This window comes from Podarcis tiliguerta, assembly GCF_965153285.1.
Source record: "Podarcis tiliguerta genome assembly, chromosome: 6".
Classification (NCBI taxonomy): domain Eukaryota; kingdom Metazoa; phylum Chordata; class Lepidosauria; order Squamata; family Lacertidae; genus Podarcis; species Podarcis tiliguerta.
In genome coordinates, this window is record NC_139539.1 from 46,067,266 (window position 1) to 46,083,335 (window position 16,070).

General features: G+C 46.1%; 1 protein-coding gene across 3 annotated transcripts in view; it reads left to right on the top strand.

Moving 5' to 3' along the window:
- Positions 1–15,336, top strand: part of TULP1 (TUB like protein 1) — a 38,628-nt gene extending 23,292 nt beyond the window's left edge. For all 3 annotated transcript variants that reach the window (XM_083445772.1, XM_083445774.1, XM_083445773.1), the window contains 8 exons: positions 1,048–1,182; positions 1,718–1,818; positions 2,598–2,768; positions 4,015–4,127; positions 6,646–6,754; positions 8,754–8,852; positions 10,001–10,172; positions 14,269–15,336. In XM_083445772.1, coding sequence (XP_083301898.1) covers positions 1,048–1,182; positions 1,718–1,818; positions 2,598–2,768; positions 4,015–4,127; positions 6,646–6,754; positions 8,754–8,852; positions 10,001–10,172; positions 14,269–14,402 — 1,034 coding nt within the window. In that variant the 3' untranslated portion in view covers positions 14,403–15,336. The remainder of the gene's footprint in view (positions 1–1,047; positions 1,183–1,717; positions 1,819–2,597; positions 2,769–4,014; positions 4,128–6,645; positions 6,755–8,753; positions 8,853–10,000; positions 10,173–14,268) is intronic.
- Positions 15,337–16,070: the final 734 nt, after the last annotated feature.

The window sequence follows — 16,070 nt, forward strand, 5'->3', positions numbered from 1 at the left end:
ACTCTTCCACCCCCCATGCAAGTCTAAGTATGTATTTTTGTTCCGAGTTTGAGGCATGAGAAGTCTCTAAAACTTTGAGTGAGGAAGCAACCAAGCTCCATTATTTAGAATGAAGGTGTGGAATTATTCTATTGCCAATGCCTATATTTTGCAAATGCGATGTTAAGAAACACTCTTCTGCTAATCAGCACTTCCTGAGGGTTTGGGGGGAGACCCAGTGATATCTATTAGGCAGGGGTCAGCAAACTTTTTTCGGAGGGGGCTGGTTCCCGAGTCCCCCAGACGTTGTGGCGGGCCACACTGCGTGCGCGTGGCAGAGATGACTTCTCTCTCCTCCTCCTCCTCCCTCCCCTCGCCCTGCCTACCTATGGTGCTGCCAGCGCAAGTGCGGGCTGGCTCCAGAGAGGTGCTGCGCTGCGCTCTGCTAATTGTGGCTCCTGTGACTGCCCTTGCTTTCGGGCTGCTTGCCCCTCCACTGCCGCCAGCCTCTGCCGCTTGCAAGGGCAGGCACAGGAACCGTGGTTGGCAGGGCGCAGCGCCTCGCCGGAGCCAGCCAGCCCTTTTGGAGAGGCGCTGTGCTGCGCTCTGCCAACCACGGCTCCTGTGCCTGCCCTTGTGAGTAGCAGAGGGTGGTGGCAGCGACGGTGGGACGAGCAGCCCGAAAGGGCTGGCTGGCTCCAGAGAGGCACTGCCCAAAATGGTGCTCCGCCCGCTCAGCCCAGCCCCCTTCCTCCTCTACGCAGGGTGGGGAGAAGGGCGGGGAGAAGCCAGGAGGAGGGAGGGGGGAGGCACCACAGTGTGTGAGAAGGAGAGGGAGAAATGGTGCCCCCCAAAAACGGCGGCACAGAAAAAAATATTAACGAACAGAATCTACGCGATCCATGGACCGTCCGTGGGCTGGATCCTGAGGGCAATTGGGCCAGATCCGGCCCATGGACCATGGTTTGCTGACCCCTGCATTAGGATATAGCCAGATATCATTACCAAAAATAAAATACAGCCTAATTCCTTTCTACAATTTAAAAACCTTGCTCTTCACAACACTAGATCTGAAAGACAGTGAGACAGAAGGTGATTCTGATTCTAGCACCAAGCCAACAAAAACTGAAAAAAAGAAGAGCACAGCTTCCATGTTTCAGGCTGGAGCAGAAGGTGCCAAGGAGAAGAAAACTAAAAAGAAAGGTAGGTGCAGCATCAGCCCCTTGCAAACAGTGAGCAGGGTAAGGAGATGGAGCAAGAAGATACATTCGGTTAAGACCAAAACACAGTCATTGCAGCTGGTCCAGCAACTTTAGCTAATGCAGAATGCTGCTGCCCCACTGTTGACATGCTCAGATAATAATAATAATAATAATAATAATAATAATAATAATAATAACTGTTACTGTAGCTTGACCTTGGTTGATGCAATTATGTTCATTAATTTGTTAACCCCCAGAAATAAGCAGAGTTGTCTTACAGTTACCTTGTATCCATTAATGGTTTGTGTTCTAAAAGGAAATTTTATAATGGCTATGGGGACTTCATAAAATGTATGGACCCCCACCCCCCACTTCACAGATTGAATACAGAAAAGTCCAAGTCCTCAGGATCCTAGACTAGAGAACAGGATGCTGGACTAGATGGGTCTCCAACCTGCTCCACCAGGACTCTGACAAAGGCCAGTCTGGATACTCACTGGGTGGCCACTAAGCAGAGTGTTCTTTTTTTCCTCCAGCTCCTCCCAAAGCCACTGAAAATGAAAGTGAGGATGAGCCCACAGAAGCAGTAGCTCAAAAGAACACCAACAAGAAAGGAAAAACAAAGAAATCCAAGAAGGTAGATAGCTGGGAATGCTCCTAGGGGGCATGTGAGGGATTCAAAATCCCCTTTGAAAGAAGGTGCTTTGTGAAAGTCAGAGCAGTTTCTTTAGCGAAGTCATTTCTTGTGGGGGAGGGACTACAAATCTTTACCAAAAGCAGGAATAAAGCTATGGTGTATTATTAACAGCGCTAGCCACCTCTCTGCATTGAAACAAAGGCACTGTACAGGCACACTGTCCACTTCCCCAGCTTGTCTTCCTCAGTTTTCTTTATATAGGACCAGCTTCCAGAATAGACAATTAAATTACAGCTGGAGAAGCAAATTTCCAGCCCAGGTTGCAACCTTGTTCACCTTTGCTGCTGTCTCGCTTTTCTATACGACATTCCTGATCTGAGAAACCAACCATGGATTCCCTGATGGGGAGGGCATGTGATTTCAGAGAGTGTGCCAGTCTCAGTTCACACAGAGACCAGCCACTGTTGCCCCTTAAACCTCCTTCCCAGGGCAACCTGGCCCTTTGTCCCAGGATGCTCAGAGAATCCAGGGGTCATACTTGAGTTTTTTAAGCAAGTGGAATTTAGGTAGCAGAAGATCTACTGCAACAGACTGCGGGGCAGGGAAAGTAGCCAACCAAGCAACCAGGATAGACATGGTTGGGGATGTGATGATGATGATGAATAAGAAAAAGAAACACAAACACAGCAGGTGACTAGTGGAGGCCATGCTGGAAAGCCTGGGGCAGAACAATGTCCTTGAAACAAACCTCCCTTCTCTTTCTTGGTGCTGGACTGTAGAAGGAAGAGAGACCGCCTTCCCCAGTCATTGAAGTGGACAATCTGGAGGAATTTGTGCTACAGCCAGCTCCGCAAGGAGTGACCATCAAGTGCCGGGTCACTCGAGACAAGAAGGGGATGGACCGGGGCCTCTATCCTACATACTACCTTCATTTGGATAATGACAAAAAGGTGAGTTGCTCAGTGGGAGTGTTGCCTTTTGTGCAGAAACAGGGATGGCCCTGCAGCAAAGCCACTTATAAAGGTAAAGGTAAAGGTAAAGGTACCCCTGCCCGTATGGGCTAGTCTTGCCAGACTCTAGGGTTGTGCACTCATCTCACTCTAAAGGCCGGGAGCCAGCGCTGTCCGAAGACACTTCCAGGTCACGTGGCCAGCGTGACAAGCTGCATCTGGCGAGGCAGCGCAGCACACGGAACGCCGTTTACCTTCCCGCTGGTAAGCGGTCCCTATTTATCTACTTGCACCCGGGGTGCTTTCGAACTGCTAGGTTGGCAGGCGCATAAGGATGGGTAAAAAGGGCTGATAAATATATCCCTCTTGGCAGAGATCCTATGTCAACTTCTTTTCCAAGGGCCAAACAGGTTGCATGCATTAATCACAAAACATGCGCTCTCTCTCTTTTGTTATGTATGTAGAAGCTGTTGGGGAAGCCTGAGCGGCCTCAGAGCCATAGGGAAAGGAGAAAGGAAATTCAACACACACTCTCCCAAGGCTGCTCAAGTTTTCCCTTGCTTGGAGAGGCACACACAGCAATCTCTTCTCACAAGTGCAGCTGTACATAGGGGAGGAAATGGATCAAACTACTCTTGAGATAAAAAATTTTAAGCTGATTTCCATTCCTATCTACAGAATGCACACAACTCTGGAAACGGGAGCCTCTGCCCAATTTGTCTCTGGCAAACCAATATGCGCTCACTGTTGCTGTGGCTCTTTGGCTTCTCTTCTTTCTCTAATTGTGAAACGGAGCTATTTCACAATTTTAAAGACTCTTAACAAGAGGAAACCAGTAATTAAACCCCCTCCACCCCTTGTGCACGGAACAGAAACTGCCTAATGAAGGGGGTGATTTATCCCTAATGCTGAAGCAACTGGAGATGGAAGCGACAAGAAGGATGCTTCTAACTAAAGTCTCAGGAGATGTTTGCCAAATGGGACTTACCATACTTTTAAGAAAACTTCATGGGGATGGGCGTTGCCAGATAACACAGTTCTGTACTAAGTACCCTGTGGCACAACCATCTAAATTCATTTCCCATCTGTGCAAAAGTAATGCCTCAGCAGCCCTAAAGGCATGTAGCGTGGAAGCTACCTGAGGACTTAAAATAACGACAACAAGAATTGTGGATGGAGCTCGGGATTTTTGTATGCATTACAGTCAGAAACTGCAGCTGTCGTTACTTCCACCTGTCTCTTGCAGGTCTTCCTACTGGCTGGTCGCAAGCGCAAAAAGAGCAAGACCTCTAACTACCTGATTTCCATGGATCCCACTGACTTGTCTCGGGATGGAGAGAACTTCATTGGAAAGCTGAGGTTAGGCTTGACATTAAGATGTGGTTCAGACATAACAGGACACTCTGCAGGGAGCAATGCCATCACACAACACAGGGTTCCCTTTAAATACAGGAAGGCTGATAAAAACAAGGTAGCTTTTGTATCTGGGAAAGATTCATTTCTGATTGGTTCCCAATTTCTGCCTAGTTGGGGCACATTTACACAGAAGGGAGCCAGTGAGATAGCCTTTTAGTTATGGCCCTCCAGATGTTTCCAGATTGCAACTCCCATCATCCCTGAGCATTGGCCATGCTAGCTGGGGCTGATGGGAGTTGGAGTCCAACAACATAAAAAAGGGTCTCAAATTCCCCATCTCTGCGATAGATGGCTTGCTTTATGCATTCTGTTGCTGCAAGGTGCCACGAACTGGGATTTCCTTGCTTGGAATGACTCCAAAAGCAACTCTAGAGTCATAGAATCATAGAGTTGGAATAGACCACAAGGGCCATCGAGTCCAAGCCCCTGCCAAGCAGGAAACACCATCAGAGCACTCCTGACATATGGTTGTCAAGCCTCTGCTTAAAGACCTCCAAAGAAGGAGACTCCACCACACTCCTTGGCAGCAAATTCCACTGTCGAACAGCTCTTACTGTCAGGAAGTTCTTCCTAATGTTTAGGTGGAATCTTCTTTCTTGTAGTTTGGATCCATTGCTCCATGTCCGCTTCTCTGGAGCAGCAGAAAACAACCTTTCTCCCTCCTCTATATGACATCCTCTTATATATTTGAACGTGGCTATCATATCACCGCTTAACCTCCTCTTCTCCAGGCTAAACATGCCCAGCTCCCTTAGCCGTTCCTCATAAGGCATCGTTTCCAGGCCTTTGAACCATTTTGGTTGCCCTCCTCTGGACACGTTCCAGTTTGTCAGTGTCCTTCTTGAACTGTGGTGCCCAGAACTGGACACAGTACTCCAGGTGAGGTCTGACCAGAGCAGAATACAGTGGCACTATTACTTCCCTTGATCTAGATGCTATACTACTATTGATGCAGCCCAGAATTGCATTGGCTTTTTTAGCTGCCACGTCACACTGTTGGCTCATGTCAAGTTTGTGGTCAACCAAGACTCCTAGATCCTTTTCACATGTACTGCTCTCAAGCCAGGTGTCACCCATCTTGTATTTGTGCCTCTCATTTTTTTTGCCCAAGTGCAATACTTTACATTTCTCCCTGTTAAAGTTCATCTTGTTTGTTTTGGCCCAGTTCTCTAATCTGTCAAGGTTGTTTTGAAGTGTGATCCTATCCTCTAATCATTAAGGAGGGAACTCTCCACACTACAATATTTTGTTGCAGGTCCCACTGGTTATTACTATTATTGTGTATAGATAAAGGTAAAGGGACCCCTGACCATTAGGCCCAGACGTGACCGACTCTGGGGTTGCGGCGCTCATCTCGCTTTATTGGCCAAGGGAGCCGGCGTACAACTTCCGGGTCATGTGGCCAGCATGACTAAACCACTTCTGGTGAACCAGAGCAGCGCACAGAAACGCTGTTTACCTTCCCGCCAAAGCCGTACCTATTTATCTACTTGCACTTTGACGTGCTTTCGAACTGCTAGGTTGGCAGGAGCAAGGACCAAACAATGGGAGCTCACCCCGTCGCGGGGATTTGAACCGCCGACCTTCTGATTGGCAAATCCTAGGCTCTGTGGTTTAACCCACAGCGCCACCCGTGTCCCTATTATTGTGTATACAGCACCATAAATGTGCATGACAATTTAAAGTGTTGCATGGCTAAAGTCCCACATTTTCAGTGCTACTTTAGCTTATTTGGGCAGCCCATACTGACCTCCCAAGTAGTAGGATTGCAAACAAGCTTATATGTGAGGGAAGGGGGAGGGTAGTCTTTGCATATTTACATTGCAGATGGTGCTCACAGGTAAATCAAAAAAGTCCAGAACACAGGAAGCTGCTTTATGCAGAGTCAGACCATTGGTCCATCTAGATTAAGTGATCAAGCAGTCTTTGCCAGCCCTGCTTGGAGATGCTGGGGATGGAACCTGGGATCTTTGGCATGCAAAACCTGAGCTTGCCACCAAGTTACAGCCTCTCCCTTAAAGTGTGGCCTCTCTTTCCCCTGGTGCTGAGATTTGTCAATAATTACACCCCTAGCCCAGCAAGCCAGACGCACCCTGTTATCAGATCTGGTATCAAGATTGTCCCTCGGGGCAGGGCAGAAGTGGTTTAGCCGGTTCTTATCCAGAGGAGAGGCATGTCGCAATTTAATAGGCCTGGGCATTTGGAAATACTGAAGATGCCCTGATTGAGTGACCTTTCCATTCCCTTCTTATCCCATCCCACTCCCATATTCCCTCCCTCTCTTACACACTCACATATATAGACTATACCCACATTGATGCAAAGTACGTATACCTGGTTGACTCAATGTTATGGTGTTTATTTTAACAGAAAAGGGGTAACTGTGCAAAGGGGCTCCTTGACTCTGAAACCCTCATCTGCTTTGCCTGATTGCTGCTGTGGTTTTTTGTTTTGCTTTTAGATCCAATTTGATGGGCACTCGGTTTTCGGTGTTTGATAATGGTGTGAATCCTGACAGAGCAAATTCGGATTGGTCAAATGTGCGCCAGGAGCTTGCAGCTGTTGTTTATGTAAGGAACCGCATTGTGCCACTCCATCTTTTCTAGCCATAATCTCCTGGGCAGCTGCTTGCAATGGCTAGAATAGGGGTCAGCAACCTTTTTCAGCTGTGGGCTGGTCCACTGTCCCTCAGACCATGTGGTGGGCCAGACTATATTTTGGGGAAAAACATGAACAAATTCCTATGCCCCACAAATAACCCAGAGATGCATTTAAAATAAAAGGACACATTCTACTCATGTAAAAACACGCTGATTCCCGGACCGTCTGCGGGCTGGATTGAGAAGGTGATTGGGCTGCAGCCAGCCCCCAGGCCTTAGGTTGCCTACCCCTGGGCTAGAATATGCTTGTGGGTATCTTTCCCAAGGGAGGCTTGAGAACTCTTTGTCTGCTGTAAAAACTGTTCCTGAGTGGAACAGAGTCTTAATGCCAACCGGTTAGTGTCACCCAATGCAGGTAAAATCTGCAGGATCTACATTGCATGGAGTTGTTGTTGTTGTTTAGTCATTTAGTCGTGTCTGACTCTTTGTGAGCCCATGGATCAGAGCACGCCAGGCACTTCTGTCTTCCACTGTCTTCCACTGTCTCCCGCAGTTTGGTCAGACTCATGTTTGTAGCTACGAGAATACTGTCCAAACATCTCATCCTCTGCCGTCCCCTTCTCCTTGTGCCCTCAATCTTTCCCAATATCAGGGTCTTTTCCAGGGAGTCTTCTCTTCTCATGAGGTGGCCAAAGTATTGGAGCCTCAGCTTCACGATCTGTCCTTCCAGTGAACATTCAGGCCTGATTTCCTTAAGAATGAATGCGTTTGATCTTCTTGCAGTCCATGGGACTCTCAAGAGTCTCCTCCAGCACCATAATTCAAAAACATTGCATGGAGTGGCTGGGGATAATTCAAGGCTGGGGGTGGAGTTATGCTTGTCATAAATTGATGCTTTTTCAAATCTAACCTAGATGTTTCCAAGGCATGTGTTACATTAGCCAAGTCCCTGTCCAATCTGCTTACTTTTTAAACCACCCTGCCATATTTCAGTCCAGCCAAGAGTGGTCCCTTATCCTCTGGGAACCAAAAAGGTATCTATATCTACAGACAGGTAAAGGAAATGCTGCAGCTGGCACAAGCTTCACCCGACTCCATTTTTGCGGACATGGATGCTCCAGGGCTTCTCTCAAGGCACATGCCCTTATAAGAATGGTAGTTGGTTAGGAGTTATAACTCTGATAGGGTTAAACTGCACTACCCAGAATTCTTAGAGGGGAAATAATAAGCAATAGTGTTTACCTAATAGAACAATCATGTTTGCCATCTCCAGATGCAAGCACCTTCATATCAATATCTCCTCCATTCTCTAGGCTAGGGACAGGCAGAAGATAGATCCTGGCCCTGAAAACAAATTATTGAGCTGAGCAGCATGTGCTCAGAGGCACCCTGTTCTTTAATTTTAAATGTACCGTATTTCTTCTCTCCTGAGTCACTATTTTGCATCTGACTGCTTGGTGGACCTTGGGTCTTTATTATTATTTAAGTACTTTTTATTAGTTTTTTCCCCAGATATAAAATAGTTCTGAGCTAGAGTGTATTGTCAATTCTTCTCCATACACAAAATAAATTGTGAAGCATATAATAAAAACATTCTTTAAACAAACAACACAAAACCTTGGGGGGTTTATTTGAGAGAAGAAAGGTAGATCCCACATGCTGACATTTGATCATCACTGGCAAATACTCTTGCCAGGCTAAGAAGGCAGAGAAAGGAAGGGTTTTGTTTAAAAAACAACAACAGTGGTATCGAACTCCTTTTCATGTTATAGCAATGTTGTTTTTGTTTTATATGTTGCGAGGATGCAACACTACCATGGCAAAGCTATAGCACAAGCCTGAGACTGACAGAATAGCTGCTTTAAGCTGTTACGAATCAGTTGGTTTGGGGGAATATAAACAAATTCATAATGTTTTGAGGATATATGACTGCGATTGAGTTATAAGCATTCTGGGTTTTCTGTTTCAGGAGACAAATGTATTAGGGTTCAAGGGACCTCGAAAAATGACAGTGATTATCCCTGGAATGAATTCAGACAATGAGAGGGTGCCAATCCGACCCCGAAATGTAAGTTACCAACATGATAAGCATCTACAACACACTCCTAGAGGCAATCTGGGGGAAAGGGAGATGGGAGATTTTGATGCCTAAGTGCCAGCATTGTGGTCTCCAGCCAGCCTGGCACCACCAATGGAACAATAAAAAGGGCCCCCAGGGCCAGAGGGGGCAGGGACCTCCTTTCAAAAAATATGAGCAACTAAAATTAGGAGGGGCAGAAGACCTTGGTAGGATTGGCAGGTGTCTCTCAGTGCTGTGTACACACTTGCGGTAGAATACACCTAACAAGTCCCCTCAGTGCAAACCGTGTGAGGTCTTCCGCTGTCACAAAGGGGGCTTTCCCCCTCTGTCCTCTCCCTGCAGGCCCTCCCCCCAACTGGCTCAGAGGTGTCGGAAGAATCCTCAGAACAGGGGAAGGAAAAGGGATTATTCCATCTAGGCAAGCTGATATCCTTGCACTGATGGGATGTTCACCATAGCATGACACCCTTAATATACTGGAACCTTAGTATCCTATCATGATAGGATGTTCCTAGTGCTACCCAATCACTGTTTTGCTATTTTAAGTTACAAGTGGAATTGCAAGTGAATTTCCACATTCAGAGTCCTGAACCTTTGTTTTGGCCACACTGGTAGCCTTGAAGAAGCTGCGATAGTTGGGTCCATTTGCATCTCAGCCCACATTCAGTATAACTGTTGCAGTGGGTGCCATTTATGACCCTGGTTTTATTTTATTTTACAGTGGTACCTCGGGTTAAGTACTTAATTCGTTCCGGAGGTCCGTTCTTAACCTGAAACTGTTCTTAACCTGAAGCACCACTTTAGATAATGGGGCCTCCTGCTGCCGCTGCTGCACAATTTCTGTTCTCATGCTGAAGCAAAGTTCTTAACCCGAGGTACTATTTCTGGGTTAGCGGAGTCTGTAACCTGAAGCGTATGTAACCCAAGGTACCACTATATTTCTTAATCAGTCCTCTCATTCCCACATAAAAAAATAATAATGAAAGTGAGGTATAACACTATAATACTATACATGGCCCCTTATCTCTGGGAACCAGAAAGGTATATCCACAGACAGATAAACCAAATGCTGCAGCTGGCACTGAAGCGTGTTTGGAAATGATTTAATTTTGTGCTTTTCTCACATTTCTTGCCAGGATAATGATGGGCTGCTCATCAGATGGCAGAACAGGATAATGGACAACTTAATTGAACTGCATAACAAAGCCCCAGTGTGGAATGACGAGACCCAGTCTTATGTGCTCAACTTCCATGGCAGAGTTACTCATGCCTCTGTCAAGAACTTCCAGATTGTCCACAGCAATGACGGTAAGTCCTATGGAATCCTCTTGGCCCATAAGACTGAAGGCAGACCTCAAAGAATCATAGAACTGTAGAGTTGGAAGAGACCACGAGGGTCATCTAGTCCAACCCCCTGAAATGCAGGAATCTTTGACCCAACGTGGGGCTTGAACCCACAACCCTTAAATTCTCATGCTCTACTGACTGAGCAATCCTACATTGTGCTAACTTAGGAGGTCAACCAGGATTGGCTCTGGAATTATTGCTACTCTAGGCAATAAAGTGTGTGGAGCAAGGTAGTCTTCTCCATTTCAACAGACAGCTTGTAATCTGAAGAGAGATGGGGCAGAAAGGGAAGGTATAATGACAGCGTCATTATATTACCTATGTTGGGGTTTGCTTTTCTCTCACATTTATGCTTTGCCAATAAATTGCTTGGGATGCTGGTTCATTGTTAACAATAGTTATAGAACCAATCAGATTTGGAGACAAGGCGTGCAGAAAGCTGGATAAGCAGATGCTTTTGACTCAGATGCTAGCTGCGTGTCAAAGCAGACTTGAAATTGTGTCTGCTGTATGAGGGCTGTGTGGTCACACAATGGCTTCAAAAGGACTGTTTGCCACGCATAACAGCATGCTCAGGTGACCACTTCATGCCTGAACCACACATCTATCTGTGGCATAGTAGCCACTTGAAACTGCAGCTGTGTGAAACCAACACTCAGGAGGAGGTTCAGATGAGAGAGTTTTATGGTGGCATGTTGACAATCTCTGTGATTGCATGGGAAGCTCTTTTCCACATGACTTGCCACATGGAGTTGCCTCTGTGCAATTGGTTGTGTGTCCCCCCCCCCCCCAAATGCCAACCACCTCACAGAGTACATGTGTGGACCAGGACTGACCTAAAAAGAAAAGGCAGCAGAGTTTGGAAATAAGTTGTCTGAGTTGTTGTGTAATTTAGGCCAGAGGAAACCAGAATGTCCACTTTCCAGATACAAGGATACCTGACCTATCTGCTGTGAGAAGAACCTTCCTGAAGCCTGTAATCACAATTTGGGAATGTGTTGAGTTTTACAACCAGACCTGAACGAGCCACCAAACTCTCTAAGGAGTTTGCCTAAACGTAGACAGGAAGGGAGGCATGCACAAATCATCCACGAGAGGGAGCATGACAGTCAGAAGACAGGAATAATAAGGGTTTGGGTTCCTTGCTAAGCCCCTTGGATCTGCTGAATGACTTGGAGCCAAGCTTTTGTCTGGTTTTGTCTCTGTGTTGTTGGAATTCTTCCTGGGTATGCTTCAAAGTTTTGAGTGTTAATTTATGAGACACTTGTAAACTCTGATGATGTACACAAGGTTTCCTGATTACTCAAAATAGTCATCCAGTTTCTGATGGGGCTAATCCAAAATGGCCAATAACGGGTACCACTTGGGCACTAATTGCCCAATTGATATGTAGCCTCCAACTCAAAAGAACTGTTCTGGCATTTTCCATTAGACATGAAATACCTTGGGGTACAAGATGCCAAGGACTGCATTGATTTCACTCAAGAGGCATGTGCAAATAGTGTTAGACTTCTTTATGTAATAAAAATCTAAAGGGTGTTTTTCTAATCACAGTGTTGACATTTTGAGTTAGCATATTCTATAGGCAGAACAAGGGATTCCAGGATCCCTTATGCCTTTGATGATGATTTGGGTCACTTACACAGCTCATAATATAAGTTTTCCTATGCCTCTATGAACACCCTCTAAGGATAACAGCAAATACACAATCATTGATCCAAGGGTGACTAAGCTAAGATCCCCTGATCTTGCCAAGGCCTGCCAACTACGGTAGTTTTCAAGCTCTGATTCATCCTTGAACGTACTAATCAGAAGTGCAATTCATTTAGGGGTTGCTAAATGAGATAATAGGGGATGAATTTACTAAATAAGATCAAAATTAAGACTGGGGTGGACTTTGATAATCTCTGGTAATATGGTGCCTTGAGAAAGACCAAAATTTGGTGCCCACAAACGGATCTTAATAATAATAATAATAATAATAATAATAATAATAATAATAATAATAATTGTACCCTGCGCACCTGACTGGGTTGCCCAAGCCACCTTGGGAGGCTTCTCAATTTTGTGCCCCCTTGGCTGGGTGCCCTGTGTGGGGGATCACAAGGTCAAATTGGAAGAAATGTTATTCATGAAATGAGCAGCTGTGTGAACGGCTTTTAAAAAGTAAGTAGCAGGACTGAGGTATCTAATTCTGATCAGGACCCTGGCAGTATGTGGTAGGCACTGGGGCTTAGCCTTGATTGGGACCACACTAGGCTAAAGCCTCCCTACCACCAGGGTCAACATCTAGACCCCACCCTCCTAGAGTTCCTATTCCATTCTTAAAAGCTATTCCCACAACTGCTACTTGTGTCTCACTTAATTTGGCCCACATTACATCCTCCTAAGGGGACGCAGGTGGTGCTGTGGGTTAAACCACAGAGCCTAGGACTTGCTGATCAGAAGGTCGGTGGTTCGAATCCCTGCGATGGGGTGAGCTCCCATTGCTTGGTCCCTGCTCCTGCCAACCTAGCAGTTTGAAAGCATGTCAAAGTGCAAGTAGATAAATAGGTACCGCTCTGGCAGGAAGGCGTTTCCGTGTGCTGTTCTGGTTCACCAGAAACGGCTTAGTCATGCTGGCCACATGACCCGGAAGCTGTACGCCAGCTCCCCTGGCCAATAAAGCGAGATGAGCGCTGCAACCCCAGAGTCGGTCACAACTGGACCTAATGGTCAGGGGTCCCTTTACCTTTACCTTACATCCTCCTAAAGAGAGCGTACAGGTGGACCAAGTTGGAAACCATAGCCCAAGCTTTGTGATCAACGAGCTTAAAAGTCTCTCCAGTATGTATCCAACATGCTGAAATCAGCTGCAAACTTGAAAGTTTATGCAAGCATGATCCATAGTCTTTAAAAATCTGATTGGATGTGCACATTGCTGCGTGACTATAAGAATCTGGGCCTAAGCCTTTTGTGGTGTGTGTGTGTGTGCGCGTGCGTGCGTGCGTTCGTACATGTGCGTGCTTTGATCTTGCGCTGGTTGATGCTCAAAGAAGCAACTCTTGATACAAAAAGAGGACAAAACGTTGACACTTCCATCCCCCTTGCGAGTGCTGGGGCTGTGAGCACCCTGCAGAATTCACATGAGAGCAACAAACATAGGCAGCCAAGCAATTTCGCCGAGTGTATGACTTGTCTGCTTGTCACCTGTCCAGCCCAATCAGGGGATGTTACTGTCTCGGGTGTAGGATTACAGGACAGAAAGAACCTGCTCAGGGCCCCAGTTATTTTTACAGATTTCTTGTTGCTCTCACTGGTAACAAAGGAAGTCATGACCGAAGCAGTGAGTCAGAGAGACCTCTAGAATACCACAAATGTCTTGGTTAGGAATTCTGTTGAGGGGGCAGGTCTCTAGGGGGGGAGGCAGCACATATTGGGTCTTGTGCTCTGTCCACCCAGCTGGAAAAAAGAAATGTACTTACTTGGTAGCTCTGTTGCAGAAGCAGCAGGCATTCATTGCCCAGCAGGTGGCCAGTCAACTCCTGAACTCTGCTGTTCTCTTCCCTGTCCCATCCTGTTCTTTTCTCCTTAGCATTTGAATAGGAGGGTCCGGAATAAAAAGGTTTTGTTCAGCTCCATGTGAGCCATACTCCCTTAGCACTGGAAATAGAGATATAAGCCATATGGTAGAAAACCTGTTCTCTTCAGGCATTCTCTGGGAAGTCACCTCTGGTGACGACATCTTAGGAACATCCAACTTCCTTTTAAATGTCTGGAGGCAGCTATGCCAAGATAATAACATCAAAAGGTTCTGGTCAAGATAGAAATGCTACAAATGTTTTTTTTTGGGGGGGGGGGGAGTATGAAAGTTTGGCAGCTCTGGAAATGGGTCTTTCTCCAGAACCCCATTCTTCTCATGACAGTGGGCCAGTGGTGAAGAGTCTTTTTCAACTGGAAGGCACAGAGGACCAGATGTTGTCATTATTCATTTTGGGGTGGGGGTTATGGCATTGTAGCAGAGCCTATTTTTGGTCCATCTGCTGAACTGATGGTGTGTTCACCTCTTTTCCTACAGTGGACTACATCGTCTTGCAGTTTGGCCGCGTGGCTGATGATACTTTCACCCTGGACTACAACTACCCACTGTGTGCTGTGCAAGCTTTTGCCATCGCCCTATCCAGCTTCGATGGGAAGCTGGCTTGCGAGTAGCACATCATGGCCAGGTTGTCCTGAGTCTGGGCCAGAGAGGCGAAATCAAAACAAAGCCCCTACTATCTGGACTGTCTGCTGCGGACAAGAATTTGTCTGATGATATAAAGCAAATGAGATAGTGTGAACAGGAAGAACAGCTTAACTGGTATTGCTGAATGTTTCCAATATGCAACTGGGTGAAGAAGAAGAAGAACTTGCAGAATCAATAAGCACGAACACATATTCACAGAGTAGGTTTAGTTGGCAACACTATATGCACACACATGTCCTTGGCATTTGCCTTCTAAAAGAAACAGTGCTCAAGCCCCAGCAAAACAGCTGCTTTACGCTGCAGTGTTCTGGAAGGTCCATAACTCTAGGACGCTACAAAACAAAACAGAGGAAAAATAGTCTCTGTTAAGTTACTTGCTGCCAAGGGATTTGGAACCAGCTAATGGTCTCAGGCTATCAAATAGTCACTTCCTGTGTATATATATACTTAACAGTCAAGACTAGCCATTGTTTGGTTCTTTGAATCCCAGGAGACTTTGACTTCTTTAGATTATTGGTGGTGTGGTGGGTTCTCTTTGATAATTTATAATTTACATGTGGAAGTTTTACATGGATGCGGGGGTTTCTTTTCTCTCCACTGATAACCATCAATAAAAGAGTAAGTGGTGGGACAAGCTCCAATTTCTTGACATTTTAAAAATCATGGTCTGCCTAGCTACTAATCTAAATTAGTTAGATGTAAATGTATAAGTTGCTTTTGGGGTATTTATTCGATTTGTATTTATATAATTTGTAACTCTGGTGTCTAACAGCTTACTTTCAGTACTGCTGTGGGATTGTTGGGTGAGCTGGGCGACCTCTCAAAACCAGTGGCGACCAGTGCCCATTGGGACTAGTGAGATGGAATGGAGGTAGACAAAACAGTAGGTAGAGCCTAGCCAATGACAGGCAGAGCCAGCTAATTTTAGTATAGCCCCCATCCTCCTTCCTGCTAAGCAGGGGTGCCATCTATGTGAAGCCATGGGAGCTGAAGGGGATGGGCCCACCAAAGTGCAGAAGACAGAATCAGGATTCAAGGTGACCTTGATGAACTGGGCCCAAACAAACAAAAGGAATTTCAATAGGGACAAATGTAAGATTCTATATTTGTCAGCTGCACAAATATAAGATGGGGGACACCTGGCGTGCCAGCAGTACATGTGAAAAGGATCTAGCTCAACATGCTTAACATGAGTTAGTAGTGTGATGCAGCAACAGCAGCAAAAAAAAAAGTGCTAAAGCTATTCTAGGTGTATCAACAGAAGTCTAGTGTACTGCTCAAGAGAAATAATTGTCCTGCTCTATTCTGCCTTGGTCAGACCATACCTAGAGTACTGTGTCCAGTTCTGGGCACCACAATTTAAGAAGGATATTGACAAGCTGGAATGTGTGCAAAGGAGGGCAACCATGATCAAGGGTCTGAAAACCAAACCTTATTGTCAGAGCTGGCTCCAGGTCCCAGCTCACAGAGGACCAACGCTAGCCGGTAGTAATGTACAAAAGTCTTTATTGAAGTACAGTTTCCATTCTCAAGCCGTAGCGCCCCAGCTCTACGTCTAGGGTTTAGACCGGCGAAGCTCCATCTGAATCTCCGCCTCCTGTACACCAGTTTAAGACTCTAGCTTTACTCCACCT